This window comes from Polypterus senegalus, chromosome 13 (assembly GCF_016835505.1).
Source record: "Polypterus senegalus isolate Bchr_013 chromosome 13, ASM1683550v1, whole genome shotgun sequence".
Classification (NCBI taxonomy): domain Eukaryota; kingdom Metazoa; phylum Chordata; class Cladistia; order Polypteriformes; family Polypteridae; genus Polypterus; species Polypterus senegalus.
Genome location: NC_053166.1, coordinates 4058673 through 4081829, shown reverse-complemented (window position 1 = coordinate 4081829; position 23157 = coordinate 4058673). Strand labels below are relative to the sequence as shown.

General features: G+C 42.5%; 1 protein-coding gene across 1 annotated transcript in view; it reads right to left on the bottom strand.

Annotated features, from left to right (window-relative positions):
- The window catches only part of LOC120542826 (lectin-like), a 134610-nt gene that overhangs the window by 9350 nt on the left and 102103 nt on the right, over positions 1 to 23157 (bottom strand). The window contains exons 2-3 of the mRNA XM_039775508.1: positions 9919 to 9986; positions 6100 to 6200 (exon numbers count right to left, since the gene is read on the bottom strand). Of these exons, the coding sequence (XP_039631442.1) occupies positions 6100 to 6200; positions 9919 to 9986 (169 nt within the window). The remainder of the gene's footprint in view (positions 1 to 6099; positions 6201 to 9918; positions 9987 to 23157) is intronic.

Genomic DNA, 23157 nt, shown 5'->3' with positions numbered 1-23157 from the left:
GTCACTAGTGTGTGTGTCACTAGTGTGTGTGTCACTAGTGTGTGTCACTAGTGTGTGTCACTAGTGTGTGTGTCACTAGTGTGTGTGTCACTAGTGTGTGTCACTGGTGTGTGTCACTGTGTCACTGTCACTGTGTGTCAGTAGTGTGTGTGTCAGTAGTGTGTGTGTCACTGGTGTGTGTCACTGGTGTGTGTGTCACTAGTGTGTGTCACTAGTGTGTGTCAGTACTGTGTGTGTCAGTAGCGTGTGTGTCACTAGTGTGTGTGTCACTGGTGTGTGTGTCACTAGTGTGTGTCACTAGTGTGTGTGTCACTAGTGTGTGTCAGTAGTGTGTGTCAGTAGTGTGTGTGTAGTGTGTGTGTCACTGGTGTGTGTGTCACTAGTGTGTGTGTCTAGTGTGTGTGTCAGTAGGTGTGTGTCAGTAGTGTGTGTGTCAGTAGTGTGTGTGTCACTAGTGTGTGTGTCACTGGTGTGTGTGTCACTAGTGTGTGTGTCAGTAGTGTGTGTGTCACTAGTGTGTGTGTCACTAGTGTGTGTCACTGGTGTGTGTCACTGGTGTGTGTGTCACTGCGTGTGTGTCACTAGTGTGTGTGTGTCACTGTGTGTGTGTGTCACTGGTGTGTGTGTCACTAGTGTGTGTCACTGGTGTGTGTGTCACTGGTGTGTGTCACTGGTGTGTGTGTCACTAGTGTGTGTGTGTGTGTGTGTCACTAGTGTGTGTGTCACTGTGTGTGTGTGTCACTAGTGTGTGTGGTGTGTGTGTCACTAGTGTGTGTCAGTAGTGTGTGTCAGTAGTGTGTGTGTCACTAGTGTGTGTCACTGGTGTGTGTGTCACTGTGTGTGTGTCACTAGTGTGTGTCAGTAGTGTGTGTGTCACTAGTGTGTGTGTCACTAGTGTGTGTCAGTAGTGTGTGTGACTGGTGTGTGTCAGTGTCACTGTCACTAGTGTGTCACTAGTGTGTGTGTGTCACTAGTGTGTGTGTCACTAGTGTGTGTCAGTAGCGTGTGTGTCACTGGTGTGTGTGTCACTAGTGTGTGTCACTGGTGTGTGTCACTAGCCGAGTGCTTCTCACTCTTTGATATTTGCTGTTATTTTTTTAGCGGGTGTTAATATTATTAATCACCTGGAGCTCCTCACTCTTGAATACGCCACATACAGTCGCCCGTCAGTAAAAGCGTCGGTGCCACAATTCATTCCTGCCTGTCCTGACCTTGGTCTCTGTTGGCGGTCCTGGCAAGACACCATTTTACAGTAAAGTGTGTTCTTTAGAATTCAAAAAGGCAATTAGAAGGAACAAAGGAAATTTCAGGGATCCTGTAGAAATGAAGACTTCAATCGGATTGAAATGTCAGGCTTTGAATTGTAATCTTGTAGCGGTACAAAGGTTTAGAGGGTTGGCATCAATGGCGATAGGGTTACGATAGGGTTACGATAGGGATAGCGATAGGGGACCCTAACCCTAATGTGCTTCTGCTTTGTGACCAGAGCGTCATGGCACATCGGGCATCACTATGTAGTTAAATCGCTGCGGGGGGGCTCGCATTAGTGTGTGATGTCATTTTCACCATGTGGCTCAACATGAACACGTTGAGCATAAACCTGGCTGAAGAAGAAACTGGCAGAACAAGGAGTACTGCGGGTACCCTGTTGTTATGGTGTATAAAATCTACATTTTATTTTGTATTATATTTTGCTCAAACCCAACAAGATGAATTCAGATGTAGGAGGCATTATAATAAAAAGACATATCCTCTTTTGTATACCTCACTGTTAAAACAGTTAGTGCTAATTTGGTTTACAGCCTGAGAAAGAAAGCCTGACCTGATACCTCAGGTTCTTGATTACTTTACAGATGGACATCTGGGACATCAATGGGGTTTACAGCCTGAGAAAGGAAGAACTGAGGCAATCTCAAAGAACTTTATTACCTGGGGAGCAAAATTCATCCATCATATTGACAGCCAGCCAATCAGGTGCATGGAACATTCATGTGCTGTGAAACCACGGCATGAAACTTTATAATAAATATGCCTCATTTTTAAGCAACGTCAGAAGCAGAAGAAGAAGAGAAACAGTGACGATGGAAGAGCCACGTCAGAGAATACAACAAAGACACGTGTAAGCAGCTTTCATCCGATCGTCAGTTAACAGCTGTCACACAGGTGTGCATGGGAGGCAGCTGAAGGGCTTAGAGAGGACTGATTATACATCTGCCCGGGGGGGGCGGGGTACGCTAACGCTCTTTCTGAGTTCTCTACAGGTCTTTCCCGGGAAATCCCACCAGGAGCTGACACCTCGAAGCGGGACACATCAGTTCCGGTCCCCGCCTATAAAGCCTCCTGCCTTTGCTCTGGCAGGCAGTTCTGTATTGGACTCTGTTGAGTAAACTTGACTCTTATGAACCGATTACTTTTTCAGCCATGAAACCGAATTAAACAGGTCGCTGCCCCAAACCTTGCCATGCCTCATGTCTCGTCTTCTTACACAGCATTCTCATGAACATCGATTGCTAAATCAAGCGCCGCCTGGGACTTTCATCCTTGACATCACTGATTCCTTTCACTAAGCTTTTTTATAGACTATTTTATCCAGACATTACTATCAAACTTATTTTCTATTACTTATTATTGTTCTTTAATAAATAGTAACTTGTTTTCATCTTTCTATGGTTTGTCTTAATATCTAGAGTGATTGAAGTAATAAGGTAGATTTCTAAGAGCACCTGAAGCAGCTGGAGATTTTGCCATTTAGCTCTACACTGAGGGGTTTTAAGGCTGAGAGCGAGGGCGCCGCTTGAAAGTTAGGGGAAATGCGAGAAGAAGGTGTTCTTGGCTGATAAATGGCCTCTAGTCAAGGATACTGAGTCTTTGTATGTTTTAATATTTTCTTGGAGACCAAAAGTAATATTTAGGTAAGTCTGAGGTCTATTTAAAACATCGCATGTTGTCCGTGCAGATAGTAAATAAGTCTCTTGATGTGCAGAGAGAGTGACAAGTTGTGTTACACCGAAAGCATTTGTGTGGTATTTTAAGTGCTAAACGTTAGCCAACTGTGTGGGTGTCATTCATAGGGCACTGTTGTGGTTAGGGTCTGAGTGTGTGTGTATCTGTGTATGCGTGTGTGTTATTATTTAGGGTGCAGGAGTAGACCCATCCAATAAAGAACTTGACAAAGAAAAGGGTAAATAGACGATAACACACCTGTGATGCAACAGTCAGCATGGGCACAGACGAGGAGCTTGTGTTTTACCAACACGCTGAAATTCTGAGGAAGCAAGAAAAGGATACGACCAGAGAGGAGCAGATGATGTGATTTATCTCAGAAAGCATCTGATAAGGTGCCACATGAGAGGGTGGGCATCAAACTTAAAGAAGTGGCAGTTCAGGGTGTGCTGTGAAGATGGGGGCAGAATTAGCTGAGACAAAGCAGCACAAGAGAAGGTCCGGAGAAGAGCGACTGGCTGATTATGGGGGGCTACAGGGGGTGAGTGATGAGGAAAGATTAAAAGAGCAGAGCCTTAAGGAGACGAAGAGGAGGCCTGACTGACTGAAGTGTTTAAAATGATGAAGAGCGCCAGTCCAGTGGAGTGAGACAGTGACTTTAAAATGAGTTCATCAAGAACAAGGGGATACAGTTGGAAACACATTAAGGGTAAATGTCACACAAAACTTATGATGTCATACAGAGAGCCACAGACTTGGGTAATACGTGACCAAGTAGTGTGGTGGGCACGAGGACTATAGGGACCCCCACAAATTGACTTGATGTTATTTTGGTGGATTTACGTGAACAGGGCTAGCGAGTTCTGATGGACTGAAGGTCTTGTCCTCATCTACATTGATCTAACATTTTAACCTGCAAGTATTCTTTGAGCTTCACTGACCTCTCATCTTTCCTCTTCATTCCAGATAGATAGATAGATAGATAGATAGATATATGAAGGGCACTATATAATAGATTGATAGGTAGATGGATGTGAAAGGCATGATGTAATAGATAGATAGATAGATATGAAAGGCACTATATAATAGATAGATAGATAGATAGATATGAAAGGCGCTATATAGTAGATAGATAGATAGATAGATGTGAAAGGCGCTATATAATAGATAGATAGATACTTTATTAATCCCACGGGTAATTCACATGAATGGCAGCCCTTCTCATTTTCTTTTACATCACCAAATTTCAATCAAAACAGTCAAAGTATTTTTGGAGATTTTAGGGTATTTTTTTTTTTTATTTTAGGGTGGTGTTTTTGTCCTTAATATACTGTAGATTCATTCAAATTCCCTGTCTTTGTGGGCACCTACTGCCCTCGATGTGCAATCCTGCCAGTTATCAGCTTTTTAACTAAATGGTAAATATGTGAGCGAGTGAGTCAGTTACTGTGTATATTGTCACGCACGTATGAGTAGGGGGCCACAGACCGACCCAAATGCGAGCATAAAGTCATACGCCAGGAGGGAGTGGCGGGTACTAACCTTTCTCTCTGTGTTTCCCACACTACGTTACTTCCGCCCTTCCTCTAACTACTCCTTATGACGTCATCGATCCCACCGTCCACCTCGGCTCCTACCCAGCATACACCTCTACTTCCGGCCCCTCCTTCATAAATGTTCTGCCACCGCCATCTTTGGGAGGTCAATGAGATACGGATTTCACGTGTTAACCGTGGCAATAATATTTTGTCATAACTTTTGATTTTCTACAGTATACGGGGCCAGAAACCCCAAAACTTTATGCTTGTTGTCTCTTTATTTTACAATATATTCAGACTTTAATATTATTTGAATGTGAATTTGGGGTCATTTGTTGGGATTGGGGTCCACATCTTATCCTTTTTTTTTCTGTTTAGCCCACTTGTTCTCAAACTCGACCCTGGAGACCCTCTGGAGATGCAGATTTCTGTTCAAACTTCTCTTCTTAATTGAATTCCAGTCCTAACTAAGTCAGCTGTCACATCCCAGTTTCTGTGTTTTGGGGTCCATGTTGAAATGACAGAACTACGGTTGGTACATTTTGATTGGAATGTGCCCATCATTTCTGTATGTGACACGCTGATAATTCAGTGCTTTTTAAAAGATGTTTTTATAATTTTCATCATCGTTCTCATCTTGATATCGAATTTATTTCCCACTGAGCCTGTCGGGGGGGTCTGGCGCTAAAGCAGGTGCAGCCTTTCAGCATTCAGGATCGTCTGCCCGGGGGTCTGCTCTGCTCGTTTTTAACTGTCATTATTGGGATCAAACTAAGGGAGCAAATCAGTAGGAGAGGACAGCAGTGAAGGAAAGCTAAGCACTTCACACCAACGCAAAAGCACCAAATGTCTCTGAAGTGTCAAATCCCACCGCTGTGCTGTCTTGGCTGCAGAATTAGGGGGGAGGCAGGCGCTGCGACAAAGCGGTTAAGGCTTTGGAGTCTGAGGCTTTGGGTTCAAATCCCACTACTGACCCTGTGTGACCTGAGCAGGTCACTTCACCTGCCTGTCCCTATAATGAGGAAAACAAAACAAAAGAAATGAAACCAATCGTCTCTCAGATGTTGTCAGCCACTCAGTAAATGAGATCAGTAAGAGAGAAAGTGAAGGAAACAGAAAGCTGCACACACCGGGGCGCCCAGGACTGAGCCGGAGATCCACTGGTGTTGTGTTCACGCTATGAACAGTCGCCTTATGAACGAGTTCTCAGGAACAGATACGGTTTGTGGAGCAGACGAAGTGCAGCCTGCAGCTACGGGCTTTACAGGTCGCCATCTTCTTCTGCTCCCTTTGTTTGTCTTGTTTGTGTGTAAATGTGAATGTGTGAGTGAGGAGGGACAGAAATCTAAAAAGAGCAAGAGAGAGAATGAGAAAGCAAAAGAAGGACGATCCATAATGCAGTGCAAAGAAAGTGACTGAGGGGTGAAGGTACAGCAGAATAACGAAAAAATCAAAGGTGCCAACTGGCTGAGGGGGAAAACACACGCGTGCCATGAAGGAGATCAACACGGAGCACAGAAAAGTGCTGGACTTGTTCACAAAGCACATATTAAGGCAGCAATGCCATTCTGTCACACCATTTCCAGTATCACTTACAGCCCTCAGGACGAGACATTACCTCAGCGTCAATCCAGGTCTTCGCAATTGGGAAGTACTGGTAACATTTGCCGGAGTAGCTCGTCCATCCAGGCTGACATAACTCAAGACTGTAGGACACATCTGAAAATCAGAGACCACCGCTTAATGAAGGCCATTGGATGTCATTAGAATTCTATACATGTTCAAGACCTTTTGACTTGAGACCACTCTGTATGCTAACTGATGGCTGCCACCCCATACCATGCACGTTCAGCATGGCGTCAGCTGGCACAGCTCACATGATTGAATGACCAGAGTCATCTTCAGTTCCCATTTCATCGACAGTGGACCACTGCTGGTCTCTCGAAAGGTCTGTTGATGGCACAGGAGTGATGTACTGTTTGTCAGATTACTCTGGGCATGGATCTGGATGGATAGACCATTTGTGCATGGATCATATTACTGTATACCAATCCAGAAGCTTCAGTTTGTATCATCAACATTTGCTCAGACTACTTTAAACTAGAACGTGGTACTAGACAAGGATGCCCCTTGTCACCACTGCTGTTTGCAATTGCCATTGAACCACTGGCAATACACTGTTGAAATACTGATCAGATAAAGGGGATTAGCAGAGAAGGACTGGAACAGAACATCTCTTAATATGCAGATGATATGATACTGTAGATATCAGACCACAAGACACTGAGCCTGCAGTCTTAGCAGCACTCACAGAATTTCCAAAGATCTCCGGTCTCAGAATTAATCTGAATAAAAGTGTACTCTTTCCAGTGAATTCTCAAGCATATAATATTAGATTAGATACCCTACCTTTTATCATCGCAGATCAGTTTAAATACCGAGGGGTAAACATCACAAGTAAACATAAAGCTCTTTATCAACAAAATTTCGTCGTTTGCATGGAAAAAATTAAACAAGACTTGCATAGATGGTCAGCCCTTCATCTCACTCTAGCTAGAAGAATTAACACTGTTAAGATGAATATTCTTCCTAAGCTCCTTTTTTTATTTCAAAAGATTCCAATATTAGATTCAACAATAACCTCATTTATTTGGAACTCAAAATATCCAAAGAGCAACCCTACAAAGACAAAAGGCAGAAGGCGGCATGGCTCTACATAACTTCCAGTTTTATTACTGGGCAGCAAATATACACGCGATAAGAACCTGGACACAAATAGAAGAACATACACAGGCTTGGACCGCAATAGAAGTAAAATCCTGCAGTACTTCTTTGTATTCCCTGCTCTGCGCTCCAATAAACACATGTTATCAGCAATACACTAATAACCCAATTGTGCTCCACTCACTTAGAATATGGAACCAATGTAGAAAGCATTTTAAGATGGAGAAGCTTTTTCTGTGGCACCCCTGCAAGAGAACCACCTCTTTCAACCTTCACAAACATATGCAGTTTTTAATATCTGGAAAAAATTAGGAATTAACTTGCTTAGAGATCTTTATATAGACAACGTGTTTGCATCCTATGAGCAATTACATTCCAAATTTAACATTCCAGCTACACATTTCTTTCACTATCTTCAAATCAGGAACTTTGTTAAACAGAACCTTCCAAATTTTCCTCATCTGGCACCCTCATCCATGCTGGAAAAAATATTGCTCAATCTTAAGGACACCATCTCTACAATATATAAAATCATTTTACAATCCTTCCCTGTCAAAGATCCAAGAGGACACTGGGAAAAAGATGTCTCAATTAATATATCAGAAAAGGAGTGGAAAGTAGCAATGCAGAGAATTCACTCGAGCTCCATATGTGCAAAGCATACAATCATTCAACTCCAAATTAAATATCGAGCAAATCTGTCTCACCTAAAACTCTCCAAAATGTTTCCAGGGCGAGAGCCAACCTGCGAACGTTGCAATCAAGTCCCATCCTCACTAGGTCACATGTTCTGGGCCGCGTACACCAAATTAACATCATTCTGGACCAAAATTTTTAATTACCTCTCAGACAGCCTTGGACTCACAATCCCTCCTAACCCATTAACAGCTGTGTTTGGGGGTCTTCCAGAGGGGCTTAAAGTGGAGAAAGACAAACAAATTGTGATTGCATTCACTACACTGTTGGCACGCAAACTGATTCTGATAAACTGGAAGAACCCAAACTCTCCTCTTATAAGTCAGTGGGAAACCGATGTGTTATATTATTTGAAATTGTAAAAAATCAAATACTCAGTTAGAGGATCAGTACAGACGTTTTTCAGAACATTTTGTGGAATGGAAGTTAAAATCTATTGCTAGGTTCTGTATGAACATCTGCATGTTCTCTGTATGCCTTGGTATTATTATAACAGATAAATAAGCGTGCTTGCATGGAGTGGGGCTGCCAGTGTGGGGTGTGGTTTTTGGCTCTTCCTGGCTTTCCTCAGCAGTGTCTAGGTTATCGTCCAATTAAGATGCCAAACGTATGACAGGTGTTCTGATAAGCTTAATTAAAGATATAAGAAAAGACTAGAATTTCTGCTTTCTGTTGTAATCAACAAATTGTGTAAGAATGTTCTGTGACCTTTGGATGAAACTGAGCTTATTTTTTCTTTTGCTTTGAAGATCTCTGTTATAAAATGCAACTTACCCCCCTATGAGGGGGCTTTTTGCACTTAGTCTCTGTAAGGCAAAGACCCTCCACTCACCAAGTATAAAGAAATAATGAATTCTGCTTGTTTGATTAGGGGTCTGCCTGCTGTTGTCTCGACTTCGTCCACAACGGCAGGATCTAATCAGTAATATTTTAAAATAAGTTCTTTAAGCACAGAGAAGCAATTATTTCTTTGTCTTCTGCATTCATCTCTATTGGCTTATCAAACGTATTAATTTATGTTTGTTTACAAGCCTTAAGTTTTACGCCGTTTGCCTCGCTCTCTCTGTCAGGGGTGGGGGTCGATTTATCCTTAACTTAATATTTCTTTTTGTATAAACTTGATTGATTTGTATGGATTGCAGTAAAATTAATAAAACTTAAAAAAAAAAAAAGTTTGTACGAAGGACCTGTGTCCGTATGGTCATCTTCTCCAATCTGAGTGTCCTCCCAGAGAGGCTTTCCACAGTCTTACTAGTCCACTTCTGCACTGTCCTTATGTGTGGCGGAGCTGATTTCAGTTTCCATCTACGTGAGAGGACAAGAAATGCCACGGCATGGACACAGTTGACCAAGTCTCCATGGAATGTCATCCTAAGCCTCTGAGATAGTGACGGAGAAGGGCCCAGAGCTGCTCCTGCTCCAGTAGCACATTTCACCAGCTGCCTATAAGTGGGAAACTCTGACCCTCATTTAGTGTCGTCAAGTTCGATCTTATTTTGATTTTTGTTTCTTTTTTAAATGTAATTTTGTAATTGATGATGTTTTTGGTTTTGTTTTGTCTGATTTGTACTTTTATTGTGTTATTACTTTTGTTATTAGGTTTTCTGTGGAGATTATGCACTATTTTTATTTGTTTTCTGCCCTGTCTCCTGCACGTGAAGCCTAAGGGTGCAGGGCCCTAATCGTGCAGCTGGCATTAGTGAACTGACAGTTCAGACGGAAACTTTGGATTGTCTGTGTTTGGATTCCTGGGTTTTATTTGATGATTATGAGGTTTGGAATTCCAGGCTTGTGACCTTCACATTCATTTATAAGGTACTGTGACTGGTTTGCTGCTGGTTCAGAGAGAATAGACAGAAAGGCACTATATGAGATAGATAGATAGATAGATAGATAGATAGATAGATAGATAGATAGATAGATAGATAGATAGATAGATAGATAGATAGATAGATAGATAGATAGATAGATAGATAGATAGATAGGGGCCTGCATTGTTGGATATCGAATGACTTACCTGTAACTGTGCTGATGATGAAAGTAGCCAGCAGTAAGCCGAGTGTTGCAGCCATTGTGCTCAGATTTCTATAAAAGAGAACACATAAGATGAGTCACTAAAGGTGCCAGCGTGTCGTGAAGACCACAGGGATGAAGCAGAGGAGACCCCTGAATACGTGAGGTGACGTGTGGCTCCTGTTTGTCTCTGATAAGCTGGTCGCCCACTTTTACCTTTCTGGTGGGCCGCAGCCCCCCTGGGTGAGGATTAAAGTTACTTTTTCATGCTGATTTCAGATTTGAGCTCAGAATTTTTTTATCGCCTTTAGTTTTGCTAACATTCAGTATATAAACTCTGATTAAGGTGTACAGGTTTATAAAGTTAATTTCAGGATTTTGTTGCTCCTTGTGAACTTTATACAACTTTCCACACTAAGTTCAGATTTATTAAACACACTTTGTTAAGGAAGTAGAAGTCCAAATGGCCTCAGAGTCACATGTGTTACAGTAACGAGGTCTGCAGTTGATTATTTCCAGACTCCATTTTGTTGTCCTGAACATGCGGAGGAAACACAGAAGGCGCAGATCAACACTCGCCAGCTGGCTTGGCTTGACAAGTGGACGTATGTGGTGAGTTTTTAAGCTTCTCCTCCGTGTCTGATGGCCTACAATGTAAAGTGCCAGTGCGGCAGGAGATTCTTTAACGTTTACAGAAGGCGAGTCGCTTTAGGACACAATGTCACGTGTCAAATGTATAACAGCAAGTTTGTGAAGACATCACTTGGACTTGAAAACCACTGAACTTATCCTTTAAGTGACGTCTTCATGAAGAATTGTCTGATTATTAGTTAAAGTCCTGAGTGTTGAGACCCGTTCATCTCTCTTTTATTTTTGACGTACGATTTTTGTTTTGTGTGTTGGTAATTCTGATCCTTTTGGCTCTGAGCCTCACATCAAGTGTTCTTTTGGGGACATTGTGACATTCTGGAACGTCAGGACATTTCCTGGTGGGCTGGTCGAGTTGCCATGTCAACCCTTTCAAATTCTCATAAATGAATGCACATACATTTAATAAGTCCTTGAACAGATGGCCTGTCCTAAATATTACAACACCGCTTCACGTGAAATCAAATCTAAACTGCACTTGACAATGGACAGCAGAGATAACAGAAAAGTGGTGCAGAGAGAGAGACGAGATTAAGTAATAAAAGGAGGACAGAGCAGACAACAAAGACCCAGTCGACGTTTGTAATCCTGCTGTCCTCGTAGAGCGGACTGGTGGCTCTGTGGCTAAGGATCTGCGCTGCTATCAGGATGGTGGCCATCCTACTCCATTGGGCCCTTGAAGGAGGACCGTCACCTGACTGGCACTCCAGAGGTGCCATACGAGGGCTGACCCTGCACTCTGACCTGCAAAGGTCACACAAAAAGACGACTTCCTCTTGGGGTTCAATACAGTGAACCAAAAAATACACAGCAGCAGTTTGTAATCGCTCTCTGTGATTATTCTGCGTATTTCTTCAATGTTTTCATCAGTTTAGGGCTTCAGACTATGCAGAGCTCAGCTTTTAGAGTTTGTTTTAAATTATCTTCTGTCTCGGTGGGTCACCATTTTATTTTCCTGACAGGCAGGCCCTCTCTGAGGAATTTTATGAAGTGTCTGCAAAATGTTATGAGGACGCCTTTCCTGCTCATCAGCCATCGTGTTTTAATCCACTGTGCTTTTAAACATAAAGATAATAAAAGTGTAGAATGTGTGGCGCTCGTTGACTTTCTACATTTGAGGCCTTATGTTTCTATACTCCTTCCTTACGTCATAAAGAGTGAAAAGAAAGGTTAGCATGAAGAGACGAGGTTTGATCATCTTTATATTCTAGAATGCAGATCAGGAGAAAAAAAATCAGATTTGTATTGTACTGCAGATTCTACAATGCGTATTAAACAAACAAATTATCAATCAAATGTCAAACAAAGGCGTAGTGTTTCCTTAAAATGGGGTTTTTTGTGAAAAATCTCAACTGACAACATCAATTTAATTGTCCTGGCAATGTCCTCAGCTTGGCCAAATCCTTGGGACATTGTTGAGACATTGAAGGCCATCAGAACGTCTTAAACCCTTTGAGTTTGCTAAGTGACGCCACTCCTGCTGGATCTGTTAAACGTTCTTGTTAAGCTGACACAAACCTTTGCAATCGGGTCCGAGTATCGCCTGCTCGTCGACTGCGTTCTTATCAGATCGCTTATGTACATTAAAAAGAGCAGCAACCCCAGTGATGCCCCCTGCTGGACACCACTTGTAACATCCACTCATTCTGTAAAGTTTCCCTTCACCATAACTCACTCCTGCCAGTGTCTGAGACAATTTTTACCCAACTATGCATCTGACTCCCCCACTTCTTCTGATTTGATCACCAACCTTTCATGGGTTACTTTATTAAAGACTTCTGAAAATTAACATAAATAATAAACTTTGTCACCTCTCTGATCACATCCTATAGTTGCTCACTTATAAAATTCCAGCATAATAGTGAAACACGACCTTCCTCATCTGAAGCCATGCCGACTGTCCCTAACACTTCCTTCATGTGTCACTTGATCTTCTCCTTAATAATCCCCTCCATTACTGTGGAGTACGTTAAGCTCACTGGCTCGGCTTGTCCACCCTTCATGATATTCAGCAGCCACTCGTCTTTAGGAATTACTCGAGTGTGCAGAGATTTTTAAAATAAGTGTCAAGGGTTTCTATCTGCACTCGCTGGCCTCCTTAAGCCTGATCTTGTCCTGGCGGTTTGTTCGATTTCAGCCTCTTTAATTACAAGGCGGTTTGTTTCTCTACAGCTCTCTTCACTGAGTGCAGGCGCAGAGCGATGTGACAAATTCCCAGGTAGCCCGAGCAGCTCTTCTCTTTCTATAAATTTCCAAATCTCTCAGTACGTCCTTAGTAGTCCCTGTTACTTCTATGAGGTCATCGACTTCTTCACACAAACTGTATAAACTTCAACAAAATGTAAGTTCAAGTCATTTGTGATTTCAGCGTTGCTATGTTCTCACTCCCCTTCACTGTTCCTCATTCTCTTCACCTCCTCCTCATCTGTTCTTTTATGAATAAACAATTAAAGAATCTCTTTAGGGCGTTTTCTGCAGTATTTCTCTCCAAGCCTTCCTGATATCCTTTTTCACTGCTGCTCTCATTTATTCTGTGGTTCATACTGGAGTTACTGGTCTTGTATGTTACTTATTTTAACACTTTCATGAGTGTCATTCCTGCCAAAGTCACTTTGCCTTCACCTTCCAGTCAGAGCCTCATAAGGCCCAGTTGATGTCCTCTAGCGCCCCCTTTGGCCTGCATGTCTGGTCCTGACTCAGCACCCCACTCACTACTCTCTACACGGTACGTTGTGATGGGACTTGCAGCGAAAAGCCCAATAAAAGTGAGGATGCATTGACTGAGAAGTCACCGGCACTTTGCTTCCTTAGGATGTCCCATCGTGGACCTCAGCAGCCCAGTGTGACGGTAGAGCATCTCATCAAGCACATCTCCTGATCTCAACGGCACACTTGATGTGTAATAAAAACAGCTGATTCCTTACCTGGGCTGCCCGACTGGTAGTGCTGTGGTGGATCTGCCTTCTCCGCTCTAACTGGGGTCCTTGGCTCTCTGGGGGCTTTTTATTGCTTCAAAGAGGTGTGGGGCTCATGACGTTGGTTTGCTTCTCACATGTGATGTGCCAACATGAACATCCTGGAGGAGGACTTCACTTCCAGTGAATCCTGAATGCGTTCCCAAGTGGGGGGGTGTTTTTGGGTTTTCAGTGGGCACAGCCAACTTCTTGTAACATCCTGGATAAGCGAGTGATTCTCTTCCCCTGAATTATTTGCAATTCCATTCAATGGGTTTTATTTTTTATATTGTCGGTGGGCACAGCCCTCTTGTTAAACTTTAAGTAGTTTGTTTCATGTTGTCTCTTTGCATTTGGATAAATTGTAATTGCCTCTGCTTTGCATAGAGAAGTAATAAAAGAAGAACATTTAATTACATATCCTTCACCAGGCAATCAGTAAATAATCTGAACAATGGCACCTCTAGACATGGCACAGTTTGGGCACCGAGCCAGTCAGCAGGTTCACTAGATTGATCAAACACTTCTAATCTTATCTGGAATCTGTCATGACATGCAACACTGAAAGGGCTGCAGTTATTCATTTACAGGATTGTGTGAATAAGAAAGTGCACCCCCAGTGTTCAGCACCTGCTGTCACCACATTTGACATGTGACACTCTTTAAGTGCCTTCACGTAGGAGGAATCCACACAGCAGCTCTCCGACTCTTGGACTTTGTAGAATTTTCTGGTATCTACAGCCCTCTTGGAGTCAGCCATTCCAAACCTCTCCATGTTGTTATATAAACACTCTTTTGTGACTTTGGACAATCGGCTGTCAGTTCAGTGCTCTCAGTGTGATAGCTGGCCTTGGGGGCTGCACTGGTGTTTCGGTGACCATTGTGAAATTCATGGCTGACTCAATGCCAAGGAGCAGCAAAGCAGGTCCATGTCATATGGAATACGCCATGTTGTGCAGATCCACTGGTGACTTGTCTGCCCTTCACTGGGAATGTGGTGGGGAGATCAGAGTACCTGCTGGAGACCCCATGTAGACACAAGGAGAACGGGCACACGCCTCAGTGACCAAGAATCTGTACAGGATTAAAAGCCAGGACGGAGGATCATCACTCCGTATGTCAATCTTAATTTCATAAAAGGACTTTAGGAGGCCCAGGGGGTTTTATGGGGAATTATTCTGTGCCAGACGTGAATCATTTGCACTTTACATTTCTCTGTCATTCAGGAATTATCACCACAATGTTACAGTTGATACAAAAATGAAATAAATGTTGAAATTTACAAACTTGAAGAGACTATTTGAGTAACAGCTGCTTGTGTGGCATGAAGCAAGAAAAATGGGAAGACAAGCTGTGAAATACGAAGATATCAGCCAGCAGAAAACAATATGACAGGGGAACAGGAGTGACTCGGGGGTGAAGGAGGACTTGGTGACAGCAGCTTCAGGTGACAAGTAGCCAAAGGGGACATGGCACAGTTTAGGGGCCTCACAGTCTAAATGAGTGCATGACTTGGGTGGCATCTGGAGGTGGGCGAGGACTTTTACTGTGTGGTGAGTTTGTGTGTAATAAACATTCATGGGAGGCGGTGGCACGGTGGCATTTGGAAATGATTTATTTATTATTGTGTGGTAGGCAAACGCATACAAACATGAAGAAGACGAGCGAGTGCAGTTCCACCATTTGACTGAAGACAAACGAGTCATCCTGAAGTGGCACTCATCAGATTTCAATCTTTGACATGTAAAAACTGTACAAAACTGTTTACAAAAAATCTTTTGCCATAAAGTTAATTTTTAGTTTCACAACAGAAAGATCAGCACAATATAAATAAGACAGCTTAATAATTGCACAATAAATAGAAAACCACAAAATCAGTCTGCGGTGGGCTGGCGCCCTGCCCGGTGTTTGTTCCCTGCCTTGCGCCCTGTGTTGGCTGTGATTGGCTCCAGCAGACCCCCGTGACCCTGTAGTTAGGATATAGTGGGTTGGATAATGGAGGGATGGACAAAATCAGTTCATTATTCCAGTTTCAAACACAGACATCTCCCTTTTTTTTACAAAAGGACAACACAAAACAGTTTAAGCTGCACTTTGTCCACTGTCTCCCAAAGAGAAGCCTTCATGTCCTTTAGGGTTTTGAATGTGAATACGAAGGGCTGAAGCGCATCTCCCCCCCATTGACTCCAACATGGACCACACAGCGCTGACTCTGCACACTCCTTCGACATGGAGGGCCATTTTGAAGACGGGATTCCAGTCCTGCTCTTTCCTTCTGTCACAAGACGTGTGGTCTCGGTGAGAACCTTCAAAGGAGTTCTTGTTAATGACGTGTTGTTTTTATTCATGGACTGCTCATTGAACTTCATTCTCATTGAAAATCCGGTTGCCATTAAGTGTCACATGTGTCACTTTGAAAAAAACTCACAGCAATAATACAGGGTGGTGCAGGGAAACAGGAAACTTTCATCTGACATTTAATGCACGAATAAACACATTACAAAATACACTTAATGATGAAATGTATTGTACAGGAAATGCTATTAATGATGGTAATCAATTTTCATTTTATGTTTTGAAGAAAACATCATAAAGGTGTTGTCCATTTCTCTGTTCACATTCTGACAGCCTGCATTGCTCGACGTTAACATGTCAGGAGAAATGCCAGCCATTTCCTCTTTTTAGTTCAGCAGTGATGGCAGGACGTGTGCGGTACACTTGGCTTTTCAGATGTCCCCACAAATCACAAACTGTGAGATCATGGAATGTCACCACTGAGTGAAATGACGTGCCTTCCAAACAGCTGCCATCGATTGTCGGGCAGTATGAAAAATGGCTCCACCTGGGGACTTCTTTTTTAACGTTGAACCCGTTTCTTTGAAAATTATATACCCATGTTGTAATCGCATTTGGCAATGACGCCAAAATTCTGCAGTCACACTATCGCCATTCTTATAAAAGGCTTTCACAGCGAACGCTCGTTGTGCGCCACTCCACTGCTCCATTATAACTAATAGCAAGGAGTTCTAAACGAGACCACATTGGTCCCAAACAACTGCCAATATCCCAGGGCTGCCAACACCTAATTCCAAAATTTCCCGTTTCCCTGTGCTACCCTGTGCAAAAGCAATTTGTGTTCCATCGAATTGTATTTTAGTGTAACCACACCTTACACGGACCATCCTGAAGTCTCCAGCTACACTGACAGCAGATGACAAAAGGCATGACAGGCTTACAAGGTGGTGAGGCCCGTGTGTATCTGACCAGTGATCTTCATCTCTTTGTTACCTGTAGATATTCCACCTGTGGAGCACAGCAAGAGCAAAGTCGGCACCAGAAGCATTGTGTCCAGTAATTGTCCAAAGGTGAGAATGCAATCATCACGTATGTGGAGAACTGAGGTAAGCAAGGCCCATCGTATTACAACAACACCATTTATTCCTATGGCACATTTTTATACACTTAATGAGCTCAAAGTGCTTTACACGATGAAGAAAGAGAAAAGAAAAGAAAAGACAAATAAGAATTAAAATAAGGGAACACTAATTAACATAGAATAAAAGTAAGGTCTGATCGTCAGGGAAGACAAAAAAAAAAACTCCAGATGGCTCGAGAAAAAAAAATAAAATCTGCAGGGGTCCACGAGACCACCCAGCCCCCTCTGGGCATTCTACCTCACATAAATGAACAGTCCTCTTTGTGTTCAGGGTTCACATGGAAAGACTTGATGATGACGGTCACGTGGACTTCTGGTCTTTAATCCATCAATGGAGGGACATCACGGTGCTTTGATCAGGTGGTGGTGGTGCAGATCAACACCACAGAAATCTGGAAAAGAACAGAAGAGAGAGTAGGAGTTATTATGGATTTTGGAGCCACCAGGACTAATAATCATAATTAATTGAATATACAGAGCATTAAACTAAGTACAGGATTAAACTAAGATGAAGCTCTGAGAAGGCCATGTTACAGTAACGTGTTCTCAGCAGTGTTTTAAAGAGCTCCACCGTATCAGCCTGGTGAATTTCTATTGGCAGGCTATTTCAGATTTGAGGTCCATAACTTCAGAAGGCCACCTGCCTCACCACTTCTTCTAAGTTTAGCTCTTGGAATTCTAAGTAGACACTCATTTGATCTTAGGTTGCAATTTGGAGTGTAAGGTGTAAGACATCCTGAAATATAAGATGGAGTGAGCTTTTTTAAGGCTTTGTAGACCATTAACAGTATTTTCAAGTCAATTCTAAATGATACAGGAAACCAGTGTAGTGACATCAAAACTGGGGTGATGTGCTTGGATTTACAAGTTCAGATTCTAGCAGCTCCATTCTGCACTCTTTGCAATCGATTTATGTCTTTTTGGGGTAGTCCAGAGAGGAGTGCGTTACTGTAATCTAGTCGACTGAAAACAAAAGCATCAACTCATTTCTCAGCATCTTGCAATGATATGAGGTTTAACTTCTGTTATATTTCTTAAGTGAAAAAAAATGCTGTCCTAGTGATCTGATTAATATGTGATTTAAAATTCAGGTCACAGTCAACAGTTACCCTTAAATTCTTTACCTCCGTCTTGACTTTTAATCCTAATGCATCAAGTTTATTTCTAGTAACCTCATTATATCCATTATTGCCAATCACTACAATTTCAGTTTTCTCCTTATTTAGTTTGAGAAAATTACTATTCATCCATTCAGAAACACAAGTAAGACATTGGGGTCAGTGAATCGAGAGAGTCGGGGTCATCAGGTGCTATTGATAAATACAGCTGTGTGTCATCAGTATAGCTGTGTTAGCTCACGTTATGCCCCGAGATAATCTGACCTAATGGAAGCATGTAAATCAAAAAGAGCAGTTGACCCAGGATTGAAAGAGGATATGAAAGTTAAAGTCACCGACTATTAGGAGCGTGTCATAGTTCGTAATTATAATTGACTTCAAGTCTGAGAATTCCTCAAAGAAAGACACATTGTATTTAGGAGGTCTATACTAGAAACTGAGAAACTCCACGAATAGCAACGGCAAGATACTCAAAGGTGTTGAATTTACCAAAACGGACATCTTTACACTTTAACCGGCTCGAGTAAATGTTTGCTAAACCACCGCCTCTCTTACCTTGGCAATCCATATGAGCAAGATTCGGAGGCTCAGATTTGATTAAAACAGCGGCGCCATTACGATTATTTAATAAAAAATGATTGGGTGAGATTCACCGTAGCCTGAGTGAAGTCAAATTATTACACACACCCCACAAGCCCAAGGTGAAGGAGGGCACTTAATAAATGACCACACAGTACAGCCTGGCCCGACCTGTCGTCTAGACACTCATTTGGTGTCTGCTGTTTTCTTTGCCTTTTCTTTTTTCTACCTGTAGTACTCTTGGGCCTCATGTATAATGCTGTGTGTAGAATTCACTAAAACATAACTGGAAATGTGTGCACATACAAAAAAATCCAGATGCATAAAACGGCGTACGCCAAGTTCCACACACCTCCCCTTTATAAATGCCAGTGAACGTGAAATCTAACGCACATGTGTGTGCCTACAGCCCCACCCCAACTCCTCCCAGAATTGTGCATATTTGAATATGCAAATCAAAATGAACGACTCGTTCTGTTCAGTGGTTTGTTAAAAGACGACGGCACAAGCACTTGGATAAAAAGAGTTTCAGCGAATGCAAAGTGGAAGCAAGAAGAAACGTAGTCTTTGTTGGCTTACACAGCGGAATAAACAAGAAAAGGAAGTTGATGGAGTGATGCGGCGTGGCGGAGACACTCGAAATTCAACTTCAGAAAGTCACACAGCGCCAAAAATAAAAAATCAGGAGTCTCTCCCCTTGACTTTCTTGTATACTCAGATATGGGGATGGATATTTGAGGAGTAAACCGCAAGACAAGGAATAGATTTTTATATTACGTACATTAATGAACCACCAACAACAAATCAAATCAAATTAATAATATACTGAACAATTACAAAGTAAAGTTGAATAAATTGGACTCTGCAGCTGCATGAATCAAAAGGTAAAGTACTACTTTTGGTTAGTGGAAAGAGCCCAACAGTTGATACAAATTTACGTTTTGTACCTAATACTTGGTTGACCTAAGTGAAAGCGTACTCGAGTTATCGTGTCTACACACACACACTCACACACCCAGACAGACACACAGACATGATTCCTAAAATGGTATTTTCGGACTCAGGGAGGTCTAAAACATCCTGATTCATGAAAATCTCAACATCAAATCTTTGGACGATTACAATAGTTTCCCCTATACTTTGTTTACGAGAAAGTAGAAAGAAGTGGTCAGACATCAAAGTTGGTCGCAGCCCACCATGTGTTTATTCCGTTTCAGGCAATATTACAAAAGCTGACCCTCAAGCGGACTCCAGGTGGTGATGGTGGAATCTGTTTGAATGATATATATTACTTCTTCGGCGATGTGCCGAGTTCACCTTCGGCTGCTTACACACCTCTGCTTCAGAGACGGCTGGGCGACCATCTGGTTGTGTGCTGACGGAGTGCTCAGGAGTCACAAAATGCAGTAGCAGACTCTGTAACCGTCCCCTGAAGTGATTCCAGTCTCCATTAGTCACACAGAGCAGACTACAAAGAACCCAACTTTATACTGAGATGATAAACCTTTTGTTTGGTCAGAACCATACAGGTGAGTCTTGGTGAAGAACATCCAGAGGCCCAGAACTTATGCCCATGAGTCAGTGCTGCTGCAGCTTCATCTGTGCCTACTAATGCCCTTTTGTTTAAGTCAATAGCCGTGCTACCCGTCTAAGAAGAGCTGAAATCTCAGAATTAACACTTGCAGTTTCACCGTCTATTGGAATGCGTTTTGCAATGTGAGAAGTAATAAAATGCATTGGATATATCATTCCAACAGATGGCATATCACAAACATTTCTACTAATACAATGCTTTAATATAAATGTTTGTGATGCCTCATTTGTTGAAATGACAGAGATACAGCAACGGAGGGACACAGAGAAGCACAGACACACGTCCATTAGGGTGCATAAGCTGACTTCTCTCTATCCGGTTGTTGGTTGGACGTAGGCAGTGTGTCCGTCCAGTTGCTGAGTCTCGGTTTATAGGCTGACGTACACACAGACACTTGTCCTTTTATTAAAGTGGACGAACGTATGACACATGGATTGATGATCCAGCATCCTGCATTTGAAACTTGTGCAGATTCTTTGTCTTTGAGGCATGTTCATGTTTTCCCACGTCTACAGGGGTTCTTCTGGAGGTTTCCCCCCACATGCCCAATGAAGAGCACACTAGTGACCAGTCACCAGTGGATCTGCACAGCATGGTGTATTATGACATGGATCCACTTTGTGCTCCCTGGCATTGAGTTAGTCATGAATTTCATGTTGGGCTCTTAAGCACCTGAGCAGACTGTAAGGCCAGCGGTCAAACGGACAGCACTGAACTGGCCAATAGAGAATAATCTCAAAACATGCAAGCAAATCCACAAAAGACTTGGAGACTTTCTGAACCATCGACTCAAAGCAGGCTGCAGACACCCAATACTTCCATGAAGTCCAAGAGTCTAAATACTTCTGTGTGGATTCCTCCTACTTGAAGGAACTTAAACAACTTCATGAAAGAATGTGTTTGTGTCAAATGTGGTGACACCAGGTGCTGAGCACAGGGGTGCATTTTCTTATTCACACAGTTGTATTAAACGAATAGCTTCAGCCTTTCAGTATTATGTGTCATGTCTGGTTGCTTTGCTCCACTGTGAGCGCTGAGGTCAGATAACATCCAAAGTGTTTGATCAATCTGGCGCACCTGCTGACTGGCTCAGTGCCCAGCCCGTGCCACGTCTAGAGGTGCCATTTGTTCGGATTAGTTACTGGTGGCTTTTTAAAAGTTTTGCTTTTCTTACTTTTCTTTGCAAAGAAGCAGCAATTAAAAAGTATCTAAATGTGAAGAGACAACATGAAATAAAATATTTGAAGTTTAACAAAAGGGTTGTGCCAACTGACATTATAAAAAATTATAACCCACTCAATGGAATTGCAGATAATTCATCCAGGATGTTCATGTTGACACGTAGCACATGAGAAGCAATAAAAATCCCCCAGAGAGCCAAGGACCCCCGACTGAGCTGAGAAGGCAGATCCACTGCGTCCCTGCCAATCAAGCGACACAGGTAAGGAATCAGCTGTCTTTATGAATCTTAAATTGCTCCATTCATTCTGCTGCTCGGATCAGGAGATGTGCTTGATAAGAGACGCCCTTCAGAAACGCTGAGGTCCAAGATGGGACACCCTAAGGGAGCAAAGTGTCGGTGACGTCCCAGTCAATGCATCCTGACTTTTTTATAGAGCTTGTAGTCCCATCACAGCGTACTGTGCAGAGTGTAGTGAGCGGGGTGCTGAGTCAGGACCAGACATGCTGGCTTTAGGGGACACTGGAGCACATCAAGGTGGATCTGACTGAAGGTGAAAGCAAAGTGACAGGAATGACACACATTAACTTCAGAAAGATAAAGAAAAACAACTGTATAAAGCACATAAAACCATTAACTCCAGTCTGAATCACAGGGCAAATGAAAGCCTGAATGGTTATAAATGACATTAAGAAGGGAAAATGACAGTCGCAGAGAAATGTCACAGAAAAGACGAAAGGTGATCTAAAGAGATTCTTTCAATATTTTAGCAGTGAAAGAACAGACAAGGCGGAGGTGAACAGTCGAATTCAGCAACATTGACATAGCAAACTAATCTTGCATTTTATTGAAGTCTATACGTGTCAATAACGTCTCCAGCATAACAGCGGCTACTAAGGAGGCACTGAGTGATCTGACAATTGTAGAGCTGCTGAGATGAAATAGGCTGAAATCAAACAAATCACCAGATTTAGTACAGAGAGCTGAACGAGGTTAGTGAGTACAGATGACACGTATTTTATGAAAACCTCTGCACACTGGGAAATACCTAAAGACTGGTGGCTGGCGAATATTATGACGTCACATAAGAAGGGTCATCAGGCTGATCTGGGTGACTATACAGGCCCGCAAGCTTAATGTGCCTCACTGGTAAATTAACAGAAGGAATTACTAAGGAAAAGACTGAGAAACACATGAGAAGAACGAGAGTTTTACTGAAGAGTCAGCATGGGCTCAGACGAGGGACGCCATGTTTTACCAACATGCTGGAATTCTGTGAGGAAGCAGCAAAAGGATACGATCAGAGGGGTGCAAAGAGGGATTATTTATGTTGGCTTTAAGAAGGTTTTTAATAAAATGCCCCGCTAAAGGCTGGTGATCAAACTAATTGAAGTGGGAATTCAGGCCACAGTGTGCAGGTGGGTGCAAAACACAGAAAGGTTATGGTGATGGGAAGCATATCAGAATTAGGTGATGTTGAAAGAAGTGAACCAGCAGGGGTCAGTGCTGTGGCTGCTGCTCTTTTTAATAAACTAAAATAAAATAGTGAGACAAGAATAGAATCGATAAGGTGGTTAAGCTTGGTGATGATACCCACCTGAGTGAAAGGGCAGATGATGGTGTGGAAGTTAAAAGAAACCTCGAGGAAGAGAGGACCAGTTCAATCAACTCGATTTTTATTCAGTCACAGATGACTACCTGGATTTGACATTGCAAGACAAAAGAGCAAAGTTC